At 42.8% G+C, this 21,206-nt stretch overlaps 1 protein-coding gene across 6 annotated transcripts in view; it reads right to left on the reverse strand.

Moving 5' to 3' along the window:
- bin1a (bridging integrator 1a) overlaps positions 1-21,206 on the reverse strand; it is a 161,623-nt gene that overhangs the window by 76,738 nt on the left and 63,679 nt on the right. For all 6 annotated transcript variants that reach the window (XM_043694269.2, XM_043694271.2, XM_087989334.1 and 3 more), the window contains exons 2-4: positions 20,974-21,054; positions 9,690-9,744; positions 1,491-1,585 (exon numbers count right to left, since the gene is read on the reverse strand). In XM_043694269.2, coding sequence (XP_043550204.2) covers positions 1,491-1,585; positions 9,690-9,744; positions 20,974-21,054 — 231 coding nt within the window. The remainder of the gene's footprint in view (positions 1-1,490; positions 1,586-9,689; positions 9,745-20,973; positions 21,055-21,206) is intronic.

The following is a 21,206-nucleotide window of genomic DNA, read 5'->3' on the forward strand; positions in this document are numbered from 1 at the left end:
ACGTAGTTACTAATAGTTCTGACAAAGTGGCTAGACTCAAAAGTTATCATTGTTCCCAAGGAAGTTGCCAGACCTGTTGAGCTTCTTCAGCAATTTGTTTGTCTTCTCAAAACAATCTTCTGAATTACCTTTCAATTGACATCATCACTACTTCACTAGGTTCATTCAAACCTGCAAAAACCTCTCAGCATGAATATGCTGTAACTGAGCATGCACTTTGGAAAACTTCAAAGTCTTACAAAACACGGAATGGCAAGATTTTCCAAATGGCCAACCCCTTTATTCTCCAACTATGACCCTACACACTGCATTCCCCCATTACTGGAGGTCAGCCATTTTGGGTCTTTCAAGATGCAGGCACATCTGACAAGAATCAAATATCACAGAATCCCTATTACGTGGAAGCAGGGCATTCAGCATATCAAGTGCATACTGACACTCCAAGGAGCATTACACCGAGACCCATTCCCTCAACCCGATCCTTGCAACCCTGTACTTCCCATGGATAATCTACCTAACCTACCCATCCCCGGGCACGATGGACAAATTGACATTGCCAATCAACCTAACCTGCACACCTTTGAACCATGGGAGGAAACTGGAGCAAATCCACACAGACATGAGGAGAAATGTGCAAATTTCTCTCCCGTACAGTCGCTCAATAATGGATTCAAACCGGGCCCTGGCACCGAGAGGCAGCAGTGCTAACCAGAGCCACCATGAGCATTAATTGCTCTTCCTGAATTGTCCTTGAACTTTGTGGCCATTTGAGAAAGCAGTAGAGTGTCAGCCATTTTGGAGTCACATATAGACCAGTTACAGCAACAGGGTAATAATGGAGTTTGGGTGGGGCAGAGGAAAGAGAAGATATTCTTCTCTAAAAGGGATTAAACCACCCAATTGGGGTTTTCATAATTATATTCATTGTGGCCAAAGATTAACCTTCCACTGCAGATTTACTAATTGAATTTGAATTTTACCATCTGCTGTGTTGGGATCTGACCCTGTGTCCCCATGACAAAGTCCAGTGACACTGGTAGTACAGCCTCAAAACATCTCAGCATCTACACTGGAAAACCCTCAAAATTGTGCACTTCCATGAGATTGCCTCTATTATTCAAACTTCAAAATAATTTGACCAGTTACTCTCCCCAGTTATAAAAAATTAAGTCCAATAGAACCAGAAGTCACAACCACCAAGTTACAGTCCAATAGGCGGACTTTGAAATCACAAACTTTTGGGACACTGCTCCTTCATCACGTGAAATTTTACAGAACACTGAACACCAGCAGCCATCATTTTTTTCATGCCAGCTGCCATCACTTTAAAACAGCCATTGCTTATTCATTAAGCAGTGTAGATCCTCAGTCTGTGATTTATTCAGACTATGGTTGGGTTTTCGATTGTCTAGATGAAGATAGCCACAGCAATGTCCAAGGCAGTCCCTTGACCTGTGGGGAAGTAAATGGCAGTGAAACAAAAGTCTAACCTCTGAAATCGAATGGATTTCTTGTCTGCCGACCCAGTCTGGCTCATAAATTTCCTCCAAAACTTCTGACAGCTTCTTTGTGGCATCATGCATAGCTATAGAACAAATTTAAATTTACAGTCAGTTGTGTTCCAAGCAGTTGATACATAAGATTAAAAACTGAAGGAGACCTATTGGCCCTTTAATCTTGTTCCATTACACAATAGGATCATTGTGTAACCTTTGTCTCAGTATAGCCTTCCCTTTAAGCACCCTGGACATTGTCCTGAACGTACGCACCCATATCTTTCTGGGCTAGAGAATTCCTCAGAATGACAAAGTTGAGGGGAGAAATTTAATTTCAGTTTTTAGTGACACATATCTTGTTCTGACACCATGTTCAAGACTGCATGAGTGGAAATATTTTCAATCTACTCAGTCAATCCCTTTTAAAAAAAAGTATTAAGGAAATTATAGAACTATTTCTGAACTGCAAGGTATTGCAAGTTTAAACTACTCACCTTCTTAGAAGAATCTCAGGAATCAGTCTCATGAATCTTAATTGCCTCAAAGGCAACTTTAGAGTCCAAAATTGGACACAATGCTTCAGGCATGGTCTGACCAAGCTTGTAAGACTTCACATACCTGCTTCAACTCCTTTGTAACAAATCTCTTGCATCATTGCCTTTATGCAATTTGTGTATAAATACGAGTCCCCTGAATACCATTCTCAAGTCTCTTTCCGATCAAATTATTTTGCTTTTCTCCAATTTTCCAAAGAGTTAATGACAACTCAAAGTGAAACCACTATTTTTTCCCAAATGCTAGAGATCATCTTCCCCTGCTTCAATTTGACTAGTTGCTTGGGCTTCTCCTGTTGTCAGTGACTCTTGTAATAACCAACATAGACAGTCAACATCAAAATGGCCCGTTTATTTCTGTCAACAACCAACCCATGCTAATGGTAAGCCTCAGTATCACCAATTCTAACTTCGTATACTGAGTGAGTGTGACATCTGATCACAAGCTTACTGAAAATTCACATCTATTGCATCCATTGGTTCTCATTTATCCTGCTAGTTGCATTCTAAAAATAAAATTTCTATTCTATTTAAATTTGTTACAACTCTCCATATGATTTCTTTTTAAAGATTTATTTTCATGGAATGGCCAAACAGGCTTGAGGGGCTGAATGTATATTTTCTGCAAAGGAACAGGAGTACCCAATCAATTAGGGATAAGCTATTAAGCCAAATGCTCCAAACGTTCCCATTTTTGCTTGATCTCCTCTTTTGAAGAGAAGGATTTGGGTTGCCTTCATCCAGCTTACTGGGATTGTTCTAGAATCCATGGAATTCTGATGTACTGGAGAACCAGCTCTAGGGATTTATTGCACTGATTATTCATCTCATTAACTAGTCCAGTATTATTTTTTTATCATTGAATTTCTTCAGGTCCTTAGTTCCTGCTGGAACTGTAGTTCCCCACAAAGTGCATCAGTTTTCATGATGTGGGGGTGCTGGGTTTAACTGGGATGGACAAAGTTAAAAATCACAACACCAGGTTACAGTCCAACAGGTTTATTTGGAATCATTAGCTTTCATCAGGGTTTCATAATGAAAGACCAAGCATTCTATCATTTAATTAGTCCCCATTATAACTTATCCAAATTAATCACTGAATGGACCAACATTTATTCTGGCTTTCTAAGTACAAACATACATAAGAGCGTTACATCAATTTGATGTGTTCTCTACACATGCTCACAATATTGATAGAACATAGAACATTACAGCGCAGTACAGGCCCTTCGGCCCTCGATGTTGCACCGACCTGTCATACTAGTCTGAAGCCCATCTAACCTACACTATTCCATGTACGTCCATATGCTTATCCAATGACAACTTAAATGTACTTAAAGTTGGCGGATCTACTACTGTTGCAGGCAAAGCATTCCATACCCTTACTACCAAGTAAAGAAACTACCTCTGACATCTATCACCCCTCAATTTAAGGTTATGCCCCCCCGTGCTCACCATCACCATACTTGGAAAAAGGCTCTCCCTGTCCACCCTATCTAACCCTCTGATTATCTTGTATGTCTCTATTAAGTCACCTCTCAACCTTCTTCTCTCTAACGAAAACAGCCTCAAGGCCCTCAGCCTTTCCTCATAAGACATTCCTTCTATACCAGGCAACATCCTAGTAAATCTCCTCTGCACCCTTTCCAAAGCTTCCACATCCTTCTTATAATGCGGTGACCAGAACTGTACACAATACTCCAAGTATGGCCGCACCAGAGTTTTAACTTTATTGCTGGAACAGCACAGCAGGTCAGGCAGCACCCAGGGAACAGGAGATTCGACGTTTCGGGCACATGCCCTTCTTCAGGAATGAGCAGAGAGTGTTCAGCAGGAGATGATAAAAGGTAGGGAGGAGGGACTTGGAGGAGGGGCGTTGGAAATGTGATAGGTGGAAAGAGGTCAAGGTGAGGGTGATAGGTCGGAGTAGGATGGAGGCGGAGAGGTCAAGAAGACGACTGCAGGTCAGGAAGGCGGTGCCGGGCTGGAGGGATTCGGCTGAGACAAGGTGGGGGGGGGGGGGGGGGGGGGGGGAGAGAGAGATGAAGAAACTGGTGAAGTCCAAGTTCATCCCCTGTGGTTGGAGGGTTCCCAGTCGGAAGATAAGACGCTCCTCCTCCGACCGTCGCGTTGTTGTGGTTTGGCGGTGGATGAGTCCAATGACCTGCATATCCTCGGTGGAGTGGGAGGGGGAGTTGAAATGCTGTGCTACAGGGTGGTTGGGTTGGTTCATCCGGGTGGCCCAGAGGTGCTCTCTGAATCGCTCCGCAAGTAGGCGGCCTGTCTCCCCAATATAGAGGAGGCCACACCGGCTGCAGCGGATGCAGTAGATGATGTGGGTGGAGGTGCAGATGAATCTGTGGCGGATATGGAAGTTTCCTTTGGGGCCTTGGAGAGAAGTGAGGGGGGAGGTGTGGGCGCAAGTGTTGCACCTCCTGCGGTTGCAAGGGAAGGTGCCGGGAGTGGAGGTTGGGTCGGTGGGGGGTGTGGATCTGACAAGGGAGTCGCGGAGGGAGTGGTCTCTACGGAAAGCTGATAGGGGAGGGGAGGGAAATATCCTACTCCGACCTATCACCCTCACCTTGACCTCTTTCCACCTATCACATTTCCAACGCCCCTCCTCCAAGTCCCTCCTCCCTACCTTTTATCTTCTCCTGCTGAACACTCTCTGCTCATTCCTGAAGAAGGGCCTGTGCCCGAAACGTCGAATCGGCTGTTCCCTGGATGCTGCCTGACCTGCTGTGCTGTTCCAGCAATAAAGTTTCAACTTTGATCTCCAGCATCTGCAGACCTCACTTTCTCCTCGCACCAGAGTTTTGTACAGCTGTAGCATAACCTCATGGTTCCGGAACTCGATCCCTCTATTAATAAAAGCTAAAACACTGTATGCCTTGTATGTCAACCTGGGTGGCAACTTTCAAAGATCTGTGTATCTGGACATTGAGATCTCTCTGCTCATCTGCACTACCAAGAATCTTATTAGCCCAGTACTTTGCATTCCGGTTACTCTGACCAAAGGTGAATCACCTCACTTGTTCGCATTAAACTCCATTTGCCACCTCTCAGCCCAGCTTTGCATTTTATCTATGTCTCTGTAACCTACAACATCCTTTGTCACTGTCCACAACTCCACCGACCTTAGTGTCATCTGCAAATTTACTAACCTACCCTTCTACGCCCTCATCCAGGTAGTTCATAAAAATGACGAACAGCAGTGGTTAAAAAAGGTTATATTTTGGATATGTAACTTTAAATTTGAGATAATGAAAGTCATGTGACTTGTTCTAGACATCACCTGAGAGTCAGCCTGATTGCTAGAAATTATAGGAAAAATTGGTTGGTTGGCTCAAAAGAAACAGCAAACTTAGAGACAAAGTACATTGCAGCAATGCCTAAAAGACAACTATCCACCAGTTTATCATGATTAGACTTACTGCTCCAGAAAGATGTTTAGGTATTGTACTATAATTTACCCATTTATTTCTATGAAAGGGAGTGTAGAGCAAAGAAAGCTGATCAGCATGTGTCTTACTTTCCTAAAGAAAACCAAAGAATTACAGATGCTGGAAATCAGAAACAAAAGTAGGAACTGCTGGAGAAACTCAGGTTTGACAGCATCTGTGGAGACAAAGCAGAATGAACATTCTGGGTCCAGTGACTCTTCTTCAGAACAGTTTCACTGGACGCAAAGTGTTAACTCTGGTTTGTTTCCACAGATGCTGCCAGACCTGTGGAGTTTTTCCAGCAATTTCTGCTTTTGTGTCTTGCTACCTATTGTGTAGTCAAGTTACAGCTTCCCTACAATCAACGGAATATCCACAGAACAAAAGAGGTTGTGTGTGGACAGAGGAAGTCCTACTTGGCTTTGAGATATTCCCACCAAATATAGGAACAAGGCTGCCTCTAGTTGTAGACATCCACCAGCCTAAGGATTCCAGGAGATTGGTTGTAAATTTGACCAGATGATCCAGAAAAAAAAGCTTTAGGTGAAATGTGGATATTGAAATCTATTGAAAGTTAGGAGGATATTGGACTGATTTTATTTTAATCAATTGTTCCTTTAAAACAATTCCATTGAAAGAACATGTGCCAAGGGTAGAGGGGAATGTTCCTTTGTGGTTTGAATTACCTTTGCACAAAGAAACTTTCACATTTTTGTATGCTATTTGTTATACTGAAAATGTGAAAGCCCAAAACATTTTTGCCATGTCATTCAGTAAACTAGAAATGGGAATCTCAAAAAAGTTTCTCCAGCAATAGCACCACTTCACATTGTCCTACCTTAGCAAAATTCTTCAAATGACCCAAGCCTAACACTTGCCACTGACAAAACAAACCTCTCCCCTTGATCTATTATTATTGTTGGCTTCTCTTTAGCAACAGTTGGACATTTCCTATGGGCTTTTACTTTCTCAAAGTTACAACTTAATTCATATTCCCTGGATGGAAAGGTGCAAAGGAGTGCAAAAGGAAAAATTAAATATTTTCAAGTGTTAAGCAACTTAGTATCATGGTGATAAATATTAAGCAGCACAAATATTTACATTTCCACTTGGTCAACAATTCAACTGGAGGAGAAAGTGAGGTCTGCAGATGCTGGAGATCAGAGCTGAAAATGTGTTGCTGGAAAAGCGCAGCAGGTCAGGCAGCATCCATGGAACAGGAGAATCGACGTTTCGGGCATAAGCCCTTCTTCAGGAATGAGGAAAGTTTGTCCAGCAGGCTAAGATAAAAGGTAGGGAGGAGGGACTTGGGGGAGGGGCGTCGGAAATGTGATAGGTGGAAAGAGGTCAAGGTGAGGGTGATAGGTCAGACTGGGGTGGGGGCGGAGAGGTCAGGAAGAAGATTGCAGGTTAGGAAGGCAGTGCTGAATTCGATGGATTTGACTGAGACAAAGTGGGGGGAGGGGGAATGAGGAAACTGGTGAAATCTGAGTTCATCCCTTGCGGTTGGAGAGTTCCTAGGCGGAAGATGAGGCGCTCTTCCTCCAGCCGTCGTTTTGTTGTGGTCTGGCGATGGAGGAGTCCAAAGACCTGCATATCCTTGGTGGAGTGGGAGGGGGAGTTGAAGTGTTGAGCCACAGGGTGGTTGGGTTGGTTGGTCCGGGTGTCCCAGAGGTGTTCTCTGAAACGCTCCGCAAGTAGCCGGCCTGTCTCCCCAATATAGAGGAGGCCACATCGGGTGCAGAGGATGCAATAGATGATGTGTGTGGAGGTGCAGGTGAATCTGTGGCGGATATGGAAGTTCCCTTTGGGGCCTTGGAGGGAGGTGAGGGGGGAGGTGTGGGCACAAGTCTTGCACCTCCTGCGGTTGCAGGGGAAGGTGCCGGGAGTGGAGGTTGGGTTGGTGGGGGGTGTGGAGCTGACGAGGGAGTCACGGAGGGAGTGGTCTTTACGGAATGCTGATAGGGGAGGGGAGGGAAATATATCCTTGGTGGTGGGGTCCGTTTGGAGGTGGCGGAAATGACGGCGGATGATGCGCTGTACATGGAGATTGGTGGGGTGGTAGGTGAGGACCAGTGGGGTTCTGTCCTGGTAGCGGTTGGAGGGGCGGGACTCAAGGGCGGAGAAGCGGGAAGTGGAAGAGATGCGGTGGAGGGCATCGTCGACCACGTCGGGGGGGAAAATTGCGGTCCTTGAAGAAGGAGGCCATCTGGGTTGTACGTTTTTGGAACTGGTCCTCCTGGGAGCAGATGCGGCGGAGTCCGCAATTCCTTCGACTCCTCACCTACCACCCCACTAATCTCCATGTACAGCGCATCATCCGCTGTCATTTCCGCCACCTCCAAACGGACCCACCACCAAGGATATATTTCCCTCCCCTCCCCTATCAGCATTCCGTAAAGACCACTCCCTCCGTGACTCCCTCGTCAACTCCACACCCCCCCACCAACCCAACCTCCACTCCCGGCACCTTCCCCTGCAACCGCAGGAGGTGCAAGACTTGTGCCCACACCTCCCCCCTCACCTCCCTCCAAGGCCCCAAAGGAAACTTCCATATCCGCCACAGATTCACCTGCACCTCCACACACATCATCTATTGCATCCTCTGCACCCGATGTGGCCTCCTCTATATTGGGGAGACAGGCCGGCTACTTGCGGAGCGTTTCAGAGAACACCTCTGGGACACCCGGACCAACCAACCCAACCACCCTGTGGCTCAACACTTCAACTCCCCCTCCCACTCCACCAAGGATATGCAGGTCTTTGGACTCCTCCATCGCCAGACCACAACAAAACGACGGCTGGAGGAAGAGCGCCTCATCTTCCGCCTAGGAGCCCTCCAACCACAAGGGATAAACTCTGATTTCACCAGTTTCCTCATTCCCCCTCCCCCCACCTTGTCTCAGTCAAATCCATCGAATTCAGCACCGCCTTCCTAACCTGCAATCTTCTTCCTGACCTCTCCACCCCCACCCCAGTCTGACCTATCACCCTCACCTTGACTTCCCTCCACCTATCACATTTCCGACGCCCCTCCCCCAAGTCCCTCCTCCCTACCTTTTATCTTCGCCTGCTGGACAAACTTTCCTCATTCCTGAAGAAGGGCTTATGTCCGAAACGTCGATTCTCCTGTTCCCTGGATGCTGCCTGACCTGCTGCGCTTTTCCAGCAACACATTTTCAGCAACAATTCAACTGAACAATTTTCCTCCGAAATACAGAAGTCAAGTTTTGATGTTCAAGTTTGAAGATTCAAGGTGGTCAAAGGAGTATTGAACAGTGGTTAAAATTATGAAAGGTGTTGATGTCTAAAGTGACAGGATATGAATTTAAAATAATGACAGAATTCTTCTTTCCAAGAAAATCATTTCAAGTTTGATTTGCAATGCATGAAAGGATGGCAGAAAAATGGTAGAAAAACTTTAAAGGGGGAATAGAACTGAGTGGGAAGGGTTGAAGAGATGGCAGGAAACGACAACTGGGAAATAGGATTAAAAATTTCAAAGCTTGCGCCGGCAATAATGTGGGGCATATCCCATCTTGTACCATTCTCTAATTACAAAGTGCTTTATCTGGAGATCAAGTGCAAAATGCAGATCAGGCAATGACTGCAGCTGTGTCAAGCTTGATAAAGGTCATAAGATTGATGGATCTTATATATCCACATGAAGACAAAACTATGCCACTGATAAATATTCGCCTTCAGAATACATGGACAATGACAAATATTTTGCACATGATACTTACATTATTTTTTAAAATAAATGAGCTGACACACCAATCTAATAAAACAGGAGGTGCCAGCACAGCTTCCATTACTATGGATAGGCAAAATGAAAATGTCCACTGCAGATATGGTCAATTGGGGCTGTTTTTGTACTCAGTGGTCTGATATATTTTTAATATCAAAAGAAATCTTGTATCCACAAGCTCCAAAACATACTAAGGTTAACCTCAACACACCCTTTGTGAAGGCCAACATGGTGAGTTTGGCCAGTTAATCCATTAGATAAACACAAACTTGAGTATGCCATTTATATCCCAGAGTTAGTTTAGCCATTCAAAATGAATCATTTGTGGTCCAACGTTTCACATCCCTTATCAATGCAGCCAACATGGCCTTGCATCCTTTTTAATAGCAGCTGTAATGTTATGGTTTTCTCTCAAACACAGGTCTCATGCGTGTGACCTCCTTACCTTTTACTGCAACCAGGTACGCCCGCAGATCTTTCTGGAGTTTGCTTCCTTCATTCTGCAGCAAAAAGGAAAATGAAGCTTTGTTTGTTCGTACAAATGCTGCACATTTCTATACAATAGAAAGTAAAACAGCAAGTGGCCTTTTAGAAGCGCTTTCTTAACCAACGTCCCCTATTGGTTATAGATTAGTGTCACAAATCTGGCCCCTTTTTTCTAAAAGCTATTCCTTTTCAAGGATACGGTGTCCTTGGTTTAACTCAGAGGGGTAATAAAACACTCCTGGCTCTGACTAGACTGGTTTGGTACAGAGATTAAAGGGTATTGAGAGGCTTTTTTCTTTATATGCAAACAGATGAGACTTCAGGCCAAAGTGGTCATGTTTTAGAAGTGATCTGTATAATGAAAAGGGGAGTGGTCAGCTCTCTAGTTGAGCAGTTTAGCTCAGAACTAGTTAGGAGTTCAGTTGTGTGGAAACAGGCTCTCTCTGCTCTAACTCCAACCTGTAAGCATCTGTTCCACTTTGTTTTTTTAAGAAAAGGGGTTCGCTTATTGGGACTGTTGCGCATATTCGAAACAACATAATTAAGTCTAGTTGGGATAGACAGTTCTGTCGGGTTCTTTATTCTGTTCTGTATTCCATTGCGTAATTTTGTGAATAAATTTCTGTTTTAAAACCCATAGTCAACTTAGCTAACCTACTCCAGGTAATTTTCACTGTCCACTTACTGAAAAAAATTACAAAGTTATGGGTCTGGGTTGTTTGCTCAAGAATGTTTTGAGTGGTCTGGCCTAGTCCATAACATTGGTAAGAACAAAGGTTTCAGAATACCCAACCCTGACCAACAAGAAAAATATTATGGAGACTGAAACAATGGAAAGACAGACTTGAAATTTTATAGCACTTTTCCGAGCCAGTGTTTTTAAAAGTGCAGTCAATCTTGGAATGCCAGAATCAGTGGTCAAATTGTACAGAGCAAACCCCCAAAACAGCAGTGTGGTAATGAGATAATATTCTCTGTGAATGTTAATGGAGGCCTAGATATTGGCTGGGACACTTGGAATAATTCCCTACTCTTCAAAATAGGGTCATGGAATCTTTTACACCCACCAAAGCAAAATTGGGCCTCAGTTCAACATCACATTTAAAGTCAGTATCCACAACAGTGCAGCACCTGCTTAGTATTGCACCGTACCTCAGTCTTGATGTTTGTGGAATGAGGGTTTAGATAAGAATTAATGGAGAAGCAAGCACCGGTTTAAAAATAATATGAGTGGCTAAAGGAATTACAGACAAGAGCATAAACTTTGAACACAATGAATGCAAAATATTTGGAATACATAAGCTGATCCAGATTTAAAAGTAATGAAAGGTGCATAAATTATTTGAAATTTGAATTTCAAAAAGAGGTAGTGGGGTGCTGGTTGCTTCTGAAGGGTTTTCTCAAAAGAAAAACCTTTAGAACAAATTTATTCCAACATTTTGTAAGAACGCAGATGTCTGTGGATCACTGTGCTACTAACAATGACCACGAAACCATTGTCAGTTGTTGGAAAAACTCATTTGGATCACTAATGCCCTTCAGGGAAGGAAACTGCCATCCTCACCTGGTCTAGACTACATGCAACTCCAGATCCACAATGTAGTTGACTCTTAACTACACTCTGACATAGATAATAAATGTTGGCCTAGCCAGCAATCCAGTGAATGAATTTATAAAATGGAAACTTATTTATACTGTTAGGGCTATGACAAGTAGAGTCAACACGCAAAGCCATAGACTTGTTGTTCAGTTCAGAAGAATCTAGAACTGATCAAGTTTTGTTTTTAAATTCAGTTCAGAAGATACTAATGTGCATTAAGCACTTTCAATTTCCATCCTTGGAGAAGGATCCAGCTCTGTTCATAGAACACATCACCTTGCAGAAAGGTTTAGCTGGTGAAAACTGAGCTAGGCCAATTTGGTGAGAAATCGGATTTATAGCAGAGAAAATTTGCGTTTTCACTCATGAAAAGTTTGTATCAACACATTCTGGAAAGGATGAATCTGAGTGCCCAAAGCCCACAAAAGATGAAAGCCATCAGTAATCAGTTAAGGAGTTCCCGAAAGAATTCAAACTTATGCAATTTATCTGAACTTGCCTCATGTATAATGTTAGGAAGCCAATTAAAACAATTTTGCAGCGTGGGCTGGTGTCCCATTTCCCACCGACTGATCTGATCTGAGTCATGCTCAGCTGAACCTCATTCACAAACTTCAGAACTTAACTCTTTCCCTGCCTGCTTATATCCTACACACTCATTCCTTCCTTTTATCATTCATGATAACAGATGGCACTGCCAGCTTTCATTTACCTCTTGACAGAAGATATTTAAGGTATTGACACAGCATACATAAAAATTACTAGTCCATTACATTAATTAGAATTTGAAGAATCCTCCCACCTGGGGGAAAAAATTCACCAGTAAAGTTCTTAAATCCACAATCCTTAGTGACCACTCCATCCTCTCTATGTTGAGTGGAAATGAGACAGTTCTCCAAAATCTCCTTTACTAAAGTCCAACCTGAAAACAAAATTCAGTCTGTTCTTGCATCACTTCTCAGAAATCTGATTCCTGAGAAGTTAAATACTTAAAGCTGAGGAGACTTCCATCCTTCCGGAGATGCTTCAGATGGAGGATACCAGTGCACCTGAGCGTGCAGAGGCTGCAGCTGTAGGCTAGGTGAACTCAACATCCTTTGCTGCTTCTGCTCCCATTCTGCTGTTAAATGTAACACAGCCAACTGGCTATTGTGACGTTACCTTAATCAGTGAACCTTCATATCCCATAAATGAGAAGGTCGGTACGCCCTTTGTCAGTGGCCTTCCTACAGACATTAAAGGGTTTTGTGGTCATATCGCAAAGGCTCACGTTGTTTAATGTCTGTAGAAAGGCCACTGACAAAAGGCGTACCGACCTCCTCTTCACTCTTGTTAATTTTTCATTTTTCTTGCTCATGACTGGGGAGCTGATTGAATCCGTTGGATCAGGTTGTGAGGGGTGGGCGGCGGTCTGAAGGAGTGTTTTACCTGTGAATGGAGAAACCCCAGAGAAGTATCTTTGCATTTCCTATCTCATTCCTTCCTTACCAAAGTGGCTCAGTATGGAGACAGTCACACATTAAACTACACTAAATTGTGTCTGCCCGTTTCAACATTCTTTGAATTCTTGAAATCTATTACTCTGTTCAATATTTATGACATCAAGTTTTATACAATCCATAAACTTCTAAATTGTACTGCCTAAACAATTCAATTATAAGCAACAATTCAATTATAAACAACAATCAATGGTCCTAAAATTAAACCCTCAGGGGAACCCCATTCAGGTTATTCAAAAATTATTTTCCGTTAACAAATTGATACTTGGCTAACGTGAAACTGACCGGAAAACGTATTTCAAAAGTCTGGAACAGCAAGAAAACAAAATGTTTCCTTTGCTTTAGCAATTGAAGAGGTAGTTTCAGTTCAGATTTAAATCTCATTAGTGGGAACCAAATGCTGAATATTTTAAAGTCTGTTCTCCAAATGAAACTTGCCAAATAAAACTGTTGGAATTACAGTGGCAACATTGGTAGAGATCAACGTTCTTTGAATTTGCAATATGAAGGTCGGCCTCAAGTTCAAATATTCTCTAAACATCTTAAAACATCAAACTGAAGATGCACACACTTCTTTTTGTGAAAACTCTACATTAAAAACACAAAGATCTTGTCATACAATACTTTCATCTGGCCACTGACCCAAATGTTTGTTTTTCAAACAAATCAAGGGATCAAGGCACTCAGTTTGCTTTAAGGTTATAAGTCTGATAATTTTAAAAAGGACAACATTGTACAATTTGAATGTAAAAGACAATCTGCCCAACTACATAGCCCACAAAACACATTGAATGGAGATCCGGATTCAAACAAGGCAAAACAGTTACTTAAAAAGGAATTTCTGAACCAGTATTTTAATAAACGAAAATTTTTAAATATCAAACACTCTCAGCATGGCACAATTTACACAAACATTCGTTTTTCAACCCAAGTATTAGTACAACCTTAACTTCAGCATTTTCTTTTTTTTTGCATCCTCACTGGAATTACACTTATAACAAGAGAAAGTCCTCACAGCGGACCACACGGGGCCACAGTACAAGCCACTCTCTTCCACCAAAACAATTACACAGAGCCTCAAATTTCATCACTAGGGGACTTTAACCCCCTTCTCACTTTACTCCTTCTGGGGACTCCAGAATCAAATAAACACAAAATCAGAGTCCTACGTAAACGCAGACGATGCAAATCCCAATTAAACACAGAGCACAAAGCTCACTTAAACCCAGAAAGCTCGAACCTCAGCACAGTCCGGAGGGACTTGAACCTCAAATCAACCCACCTAATAAACTCTAACGCCAGTACTGCGCAGAGGACTCTAACTTCAATCAAACCCATCTCTGGGGACTCTAACCACAGTACTGCACAAAGGACTCTAACCTTAATCACATTTCCTCGCCCCAATGCAGCCCAGAGGACTAGCACCTTTGCCTGTCAGCATGTTTGCGAAACTGTTTTCGATTGAACTAATTACCATTCGAGGAATCCGTAGAAGAGAGTGTGATTGAATTGGGGGGGGGGGGGGACTATCTCTGGCACACATGAATAATTGAGAGGGGCCAAGGGTTTAAAATCTTACCTTGCGGGCCCGTCCGTCTCGAGACACCAATGTTCTGGGTGGCCACTGACACTGTCCAATTGTAACTATCCATTTGGATCCTGCAGACTACGCCATGTCATCCCATTCCCCTCCCTTGTAAACCCATTATCCTTGCCTGCAGCACCCCAGTGTTAACTAAGTTCATTTGATCAGAATCACCTGTCAGCACCCAGCCCATATCTCTCCAAACCCTTCCTATTCATACACCCATCCAAATGGCTCTTAAAACGTTGCAATTGTACCAGCCTCCACTATTCCATACATGTACCACAGAGTGAAAAAGTTGCCCCTTAGGTCTCATATCTTTCTCCTCACCCTAAACCTATGCCCTCTAGTTCTGGACTCCTTGACCCCAGGGGAAAAAACTTTGCCTATTTATCCTATCCATGCCCCTCAATTTTGTAAACTTCTATAAGGTCACCCCTCGGCCTCCGACGCTCCAGGGAAAAAAGCCCCAGCCTGTTCAGCCTCTTCCCTATAGCTAAAATCCTCCAACCCTGGCAACATCCTTGTAAATCTTTTCTGAACCCTTTCAAGTTTCACAACATAGTCATCACTGAAACAGTCACATGAACTAAACAAAAAATACTGAGGCCAGTAGAACTGTCAGCTGGAATCATAAGTAATTTCACAAAGAATACTTGAGAGAAAAAGAAATATTTTTGTATTATTCAGAGCTGGGAAGTTGATTTGCAGACGTTTCCTCCCTGTCTCGGTCACACCTTCTTTGCTTCACAGGAGGCTCCAAAGCCCTGAAGAAATCACTTAGGCAGGGGACAAAACATCTGCAAATCAACTTCCCAGCTCAAACAAACCCACAACTACAGCAATGTGTTATGGTCTATTAGACGTCTATAAAATAAAGAGGTGTCGTCTCAGTTTACCTACAACACAAAATACTAGTTGCAAGTTTGCTCACTGAGCTATAAGGTTAATTTATAGATGTTACTGATGTTTCACCATATTAGGTAAGCCTCCGGTGAAGCACTGGTGTTGGTGACCTGCTTTCTATGTGCTTAGGTTTCCTTGGGTTGGTGACATCATTTCCCCTCAGATGTTATCTAGTATGGTGAGGGTGATGAAACATCTGAAAATGAACCTTCCAGCTCAGTGAGCAAACCTACATCCAGAACCTCAACCTGAGCTACAAATCTTCTCAAAACTCCTCAACACAATACTAATTTAGGATTTCAATACTCCAATGTTGGTATCTTTGAGATTTATCATTATTCGATCATTAGTGGAGGTGTACCTTCAGCTGTGCAGCCCCCATACGCTCGAATTTCCTCATTAAACTTCCATACCTGACCCTCTCTATATAAAGGCCCTCCTTCAGAAAAGGAAAACTTCAGGCAAGCCGGTTTTAAAGAAAACAGCTGTCCCAAAATCTTATTTGGCTCAGCAACAAAGTTTGTTAGATAGCACTTCTTTGAAATCCAATTTACTATATTAAAAACAGCACAAGAACACAAGTTACCTTAGAAAAAGTTTTAAAATGAAATTCAGAATTTAAATAAATTGAAATCTGTTCTCAAATTTATCCTGAATTTTGATGATAGACATCAAAAATAACTGAACTGCTGTCAGGTATGTATTTTCACATGAGTGCAATGTGAAGCAAGCAGTCACCGGTCAGATATTAGCACAGTAGCTTCCTGGATCAGAAACTCTGAAGCAACGGTCTTCCCTTTATTGCTAATGAGCCTTATTCCAAGGTGTAGGATGTGTATTCTACATGTGTATTAAATTTGGCAAGTACTAAAATTCCTATAGAAAAAGGATAAAACTGAAAAGGAATGAAAAATTTCTGGCAAAACTAAACAAAGACCCAGAATAAAAAATGGCCTTATATTGGAGCCTTATATTTTTAAACCCTTGCACTTGTAAATCAACCCAATAGATAGGAGGTCATTTCATCATGCATTTGAGCTGGCTCTAATTAGCACCTGCTCAGTTTTACAAAAATCATTAAATCATTTACACCACTGACAACAGAATAAAAATGTCCAAGTTGTGTGTGCGCAGAATGAAACCTACTGTCTTGTCAATTCACTGATCAGCATCTGTGTGGGGGCAGTAGCAGATGGGAAAGCTAACCATTCTGTACCAGTAACAGATGAATCAGCAGCTCCATTAATACCAACCTGCCCTGACTGTGTCAAGCTCTGGAATTCCGAACATGTCTCCCCGACACCTACACAAAAAGATTCTCCACATGTTGCTCTGACAAAACATTCAAAATACTAATTTTCTTTTGGAAAAAGATAGACTCCCCTTTTCACCATATTTCATAGCATTGCCCCAAGCAATGCCACATAAATAAAATCTAAACAATACAATTTGAAAAGAATAAAAATAGAGTATTGGAGAAACTTAGGTTCCGGCAGTGCCTGTGTGAAGAAAAACAAGGATAAACACTGAGTCCAGTAACCCTTCAACTAAAGCAACACTCCCCTGTGATAGGACAGTCGCAATCAAGGGGACAGACTTAAAATTAGAGCTAGGCTGTTCAGGGAGGTCAGGCAGCACTTCAAAATTAAAGGTAGTGAAAATCTCCAAGTGTAGGGATCAGGTCAATTCAAAATTTCAAGAGATGGTTTGACAGGGGTACACTGCATTAAGACATGATCTAACTAAATGATACAAAGGCTTCAAGAGACCGAATAGTCTCTTCCAACGTGCTTGAGGCAGAATAAGCAAGGTGATTGACCCAGTCATAGGACCAGATTGGAAAATGTTCATCTTCTTAATGTTGCTACCCTCACATTTGTGTAAGCTTATAATCACCAAATAGGGCTTTAATTATAGACATTGCTGCCTACAGTGGTAAAATACTGACCAACATCCTCATTCCCTTGGAAAGACAAAAAGCCCATTTCACCGCCAAAGCAAACGCAATCCTTTCAAATATTGCAAATGGATACAAACTGAGCCACACCCTAATTGCTTTTATGCAGCTACAGTGTGTAAACATTTCAATCAACTAGTACTGGGTCCAATCAACAGCAATGGACAATTTTCACAAGCAAAATCTAAATCTGTTGGATAGAAATCTCAGCAGCAATAAATCCAAAAGAAAAACTGGTCTTTTGCATTGACTTCCAGACTACACAGAACTAAAAGGGTCAAGCCAACCAGTAGGAATGAGATGAACACATGTCCATCTTTGTGTCACTGCAACATGGGGAAACAAAAGTTAGTCCCTCCCTTCAGCCTGCTGCTTCAGACCACCTTTATTAACCAATTGAGGTTACCTACATGCAGCACTTTTTCCTCAGCATCAGAAGGTTATGGGTTCAAGTTCCAAGTGAGTCTGGAATTCCCAGCTACGCTGACATTTTGTATACTCCAACAGAGGCACCAAATATCCTCTGACATGATTCAAAAAGGAGTTCTTTCCAGTGTCTTGATCAAAATTATATTCCTCAATCACCACTGAAACGGATGCCAACTTGAGAGAGATGGCTCTTCGTAAATTAAGTGCCAAATTTTCTTGCAATTGAGTACACAGTGAGTAGTCTATTGGTTATAAAGTACCTGAGATTTACCAGGATATTGCCAGGTATGGAAGGTTTCAGTTATAAAGAAAGGCTGAGATTTTTTACTGGAGTGTGGGAGGTGGGGAGGTGAGGAGGTGACCTTATAGAATTTAATAAAATCATGAGGGCATAGATAGGGTTAGTGGTAGTTGCCTTTTCCCTAGGGTGGGAGATTTCAAGACTGGGGGGCACATTTAAGTGAAAGGAGACAGATTTTAAAAAAGACACATGGTGCAATTTAAGAAAACAGAGGGTGGTTTCCATGTGGAATGAATTTCCTGAAGAAGAGTGGATGTGAGCCTAATTACAACGTTTAAAAGACATTTGGATAAGTGCAGGAAATGGAAACATTAGGAAGGAAATGGCTCAAACACAGGCAGGTAGGACTAGCTTACTTTGGGATTATGTTCAGCATAGACTTGTTAAGCTGAAGGATCTGTTTCCATGCTGTATGAGTTATGAACGATGCCACATAAATGAAAGTTCCTTTTAGTTCCATGAAACCTTGCTCCACAGCTTTAATTGTATGATTCAGCGATCAATTCAGAGAGTGACTTAAGTGGCACTCCACAATTTGAGCATGAAAATTAAGACTCTCATTCCAATGAAATACTGTCATAGTTGCCTTTTAGATGAGGCATTAAAAAGGGCCCCCTCCATTCTCAGCTGGAAGCGAAGATATTACTGCATTATTTTGAAGCATAGCAAGTATCCTGGCCAATGTTTATACCTATATGCTAGTTGAGACAGTTTGCTGCTAGGTTTATTACAGTGATGATTGAAAAGTACTTCAAAGTTTGAGAGAAGATTTGTAGCTCGGGTGCTCATTGTTGCGGTTCTGTTCGCCGAGCTGGGAATTTGTGTTGCAGACGTTTCATCCCCAGTCTAGGTGACATCCTCAGTGCTTGGGAGCCTCCTGTGAAGCGCTTGTGTGATGTTTCCTCTGGCATTTAGTGGTTTGTCTCTGCCGCTTCCAGTTGTCAGTTCCAGCTGTCCGCTGCAGTGGCCGGTATGTTGGGTCCAGGTCGATGTGCTTATCGATTGAATCTGTGGATGAATGCTATGCCTCTAGGAATTCCCTGGCTGTTCTGTGTTTGGCTTGTCCTATAATAGTAGTATTATCCCAGTCGAACTCATGTTGCTTGTCATCGGAGTGTGTGGCTACTAAGAGTAGCTGGTCATGTTGTTTCGTGGTTAGTTGGTGTTCATGGATGCGGATCGTTAGCTGTCTTCCTGTTTGTCCTATGTAGTGTTTTGTGCAGTCCTTGCATGGAATTTTGTACACTACATTGGTTTTGCTCATGCTGGGTATCAGGTCCTTCATTCTGGTGAGTTGTTGTCTGAGGGTGGCTGTTGGTCTGTGTGCTGTTATGAGTCCGAGTGGTCACAGTACTCTGGCTGTCAGTTCAGAAATGCTCTTGATGTATGGTAGTGTGGCTCGTCCTTTGGGTTGCAGCATGTCCTTGTTCCATTGTCTTTCCCTTTGGCATCTGTTGATGAAATTGCGCGGGTATCTGTTTTTGGCGAATACATTGTATAGGTGTTCCTCTTCCTCTTTTTGCAGTTCTGGTGTACTGCAGTATGTTGTGGCCCTTTTGAACAGTGTCTTGATGCAGCTTCGTTTGTGTGTATTGGGGTAGTTGCTTTCGTAGTTCAGGACTTGGTCTGTGTGTGTGGCTTTCCTGTATACCTTTGTGGTGAATTCTCCGTTCGGTGTTCTCTGTACCATCACGTCTAGGAATGGGAGGTGGTTGTCCTTTTCTTCCTCTCTAGTGAATCGGATTCCTGCGAGTGTGGCGTTGATGATCTGGTGTGTGTTCTCTATTTGTGTGTTTTTAATTATTACAAATGTATCATCTACGTATCTGACCCAGAGTTTGGGTTGAATTTGCGGTAAGACTGTTTGTTCTAATCTTTGCATTACAGCTTCTGCTAGGAGTCCAGAGATGGGTGAGCCCATGGTGTGCCGTTGATTTGTTCATATATTTGGCTGTTGAATGCGAGGCACAGGTCCAGTAGTTTCAGTATGCCATCTTTGTTGATAGGTTCAACGCCCTGTTGTCTGTTCTGTATATCCAGCAGGTTGGCTATTGTTTCTCTGGCTAGGGTTTTGTCAATAGAGGTGAACAGATATACAGGAAAGCCACACACACAGACCAAGTCCTGAACTACAAAAGCAACCACCCCAACACACAAAAGAAGTTGCATCAAGACGCTATTCAAAAGGGCGACAACACACTGCAGTACACCAGAACTGCAAAAAGAGGAAGAACACCTATACAATGTATTCGCCAAAAACGGATACCCGCGCAATTTCATCAACAGATGCCTAAGGGAAAGACAACGGAACACTACCATACATCAAGAGCATTTCCGAACTGACAGCCAGACTACTGCGACCACTAGGACTCATAACGGCACACAAACCAACAGCCACTCTCCGACAACTCACCAGAATGAAGGACCCGATACCCAGCATGAGCAAAACCAATGTAGTATACAAAATCCCATGCAAGGACTGCACAAAACACTACATAGGACAAACAGGAAGACAGCTAATGATCCGCATCCATGAACACCAACTAGCCACAAAACGACATGACCAGCTACCTTTAGTAGCCACACACGCAGATGACAAGCAACATGAGTTCGACTGGGACAACACTACTATTATAGGACAAGCCAAAGAGAAAACAGCCAGGGAATTCCTAGAGGCATGGCACTCATCCACAGATTCAATCGATAAGCACATCGACCTGGACCCAATATACCGACCACTGCAGCGGACAGCTGGAAGTGACAACCGGAAGCGGCAGATATAAATCACGAAATGCCGGAGGAAACATCACACAAGCGCTTCACAGGAGGCTCCCAAGCACTGAGGATGTCACCTAGACAGGTGACGAAATGTCTGCAATACATGAAGAGTACTTGAAATCGGCGGTAAAGCATTTTGGAACAGTGATCTTCAAAAGCACCAAATTATTTCAATTAACAAAACTTACCAGTTGTCTACTGAAGTTCTGTACACACTGCTCAAATTGTTCATCTTTTGTCTCATCAGCCTTGCCCAGTTTCTGAAGGACCTGCAAGTGAGAAAAATAAAAATCAGCATGACCAACATGCAAGCACAATCTGGACAGGAGAGTATCCATGTTTGGAGATACAGATATACATAAGTCAGAACAGAGAATAATATGAACACAAGAAACAGGAGGCATAAGCCATTCGGAGCCTT

The sequence above is a fragment of the Chiloscyllium plagiosum genome, unplaced genomic scaffold (genome assembly GCF_037043375.1).
Source record: "Chiloscyllium plagiosum isolate Xiang-an unplaced genomic scaffold, Cpla_swu_hap1 HiC_scaffold_7, whole genome shotgun sequence".
Lineage (NCBI taxonomy): Eukaryota > Metazoa > Chordata > Chondrichthyes > Orectolobiformes > Hemiscylliidae > Chiloscyllium > Chiloscyllium plagiosum.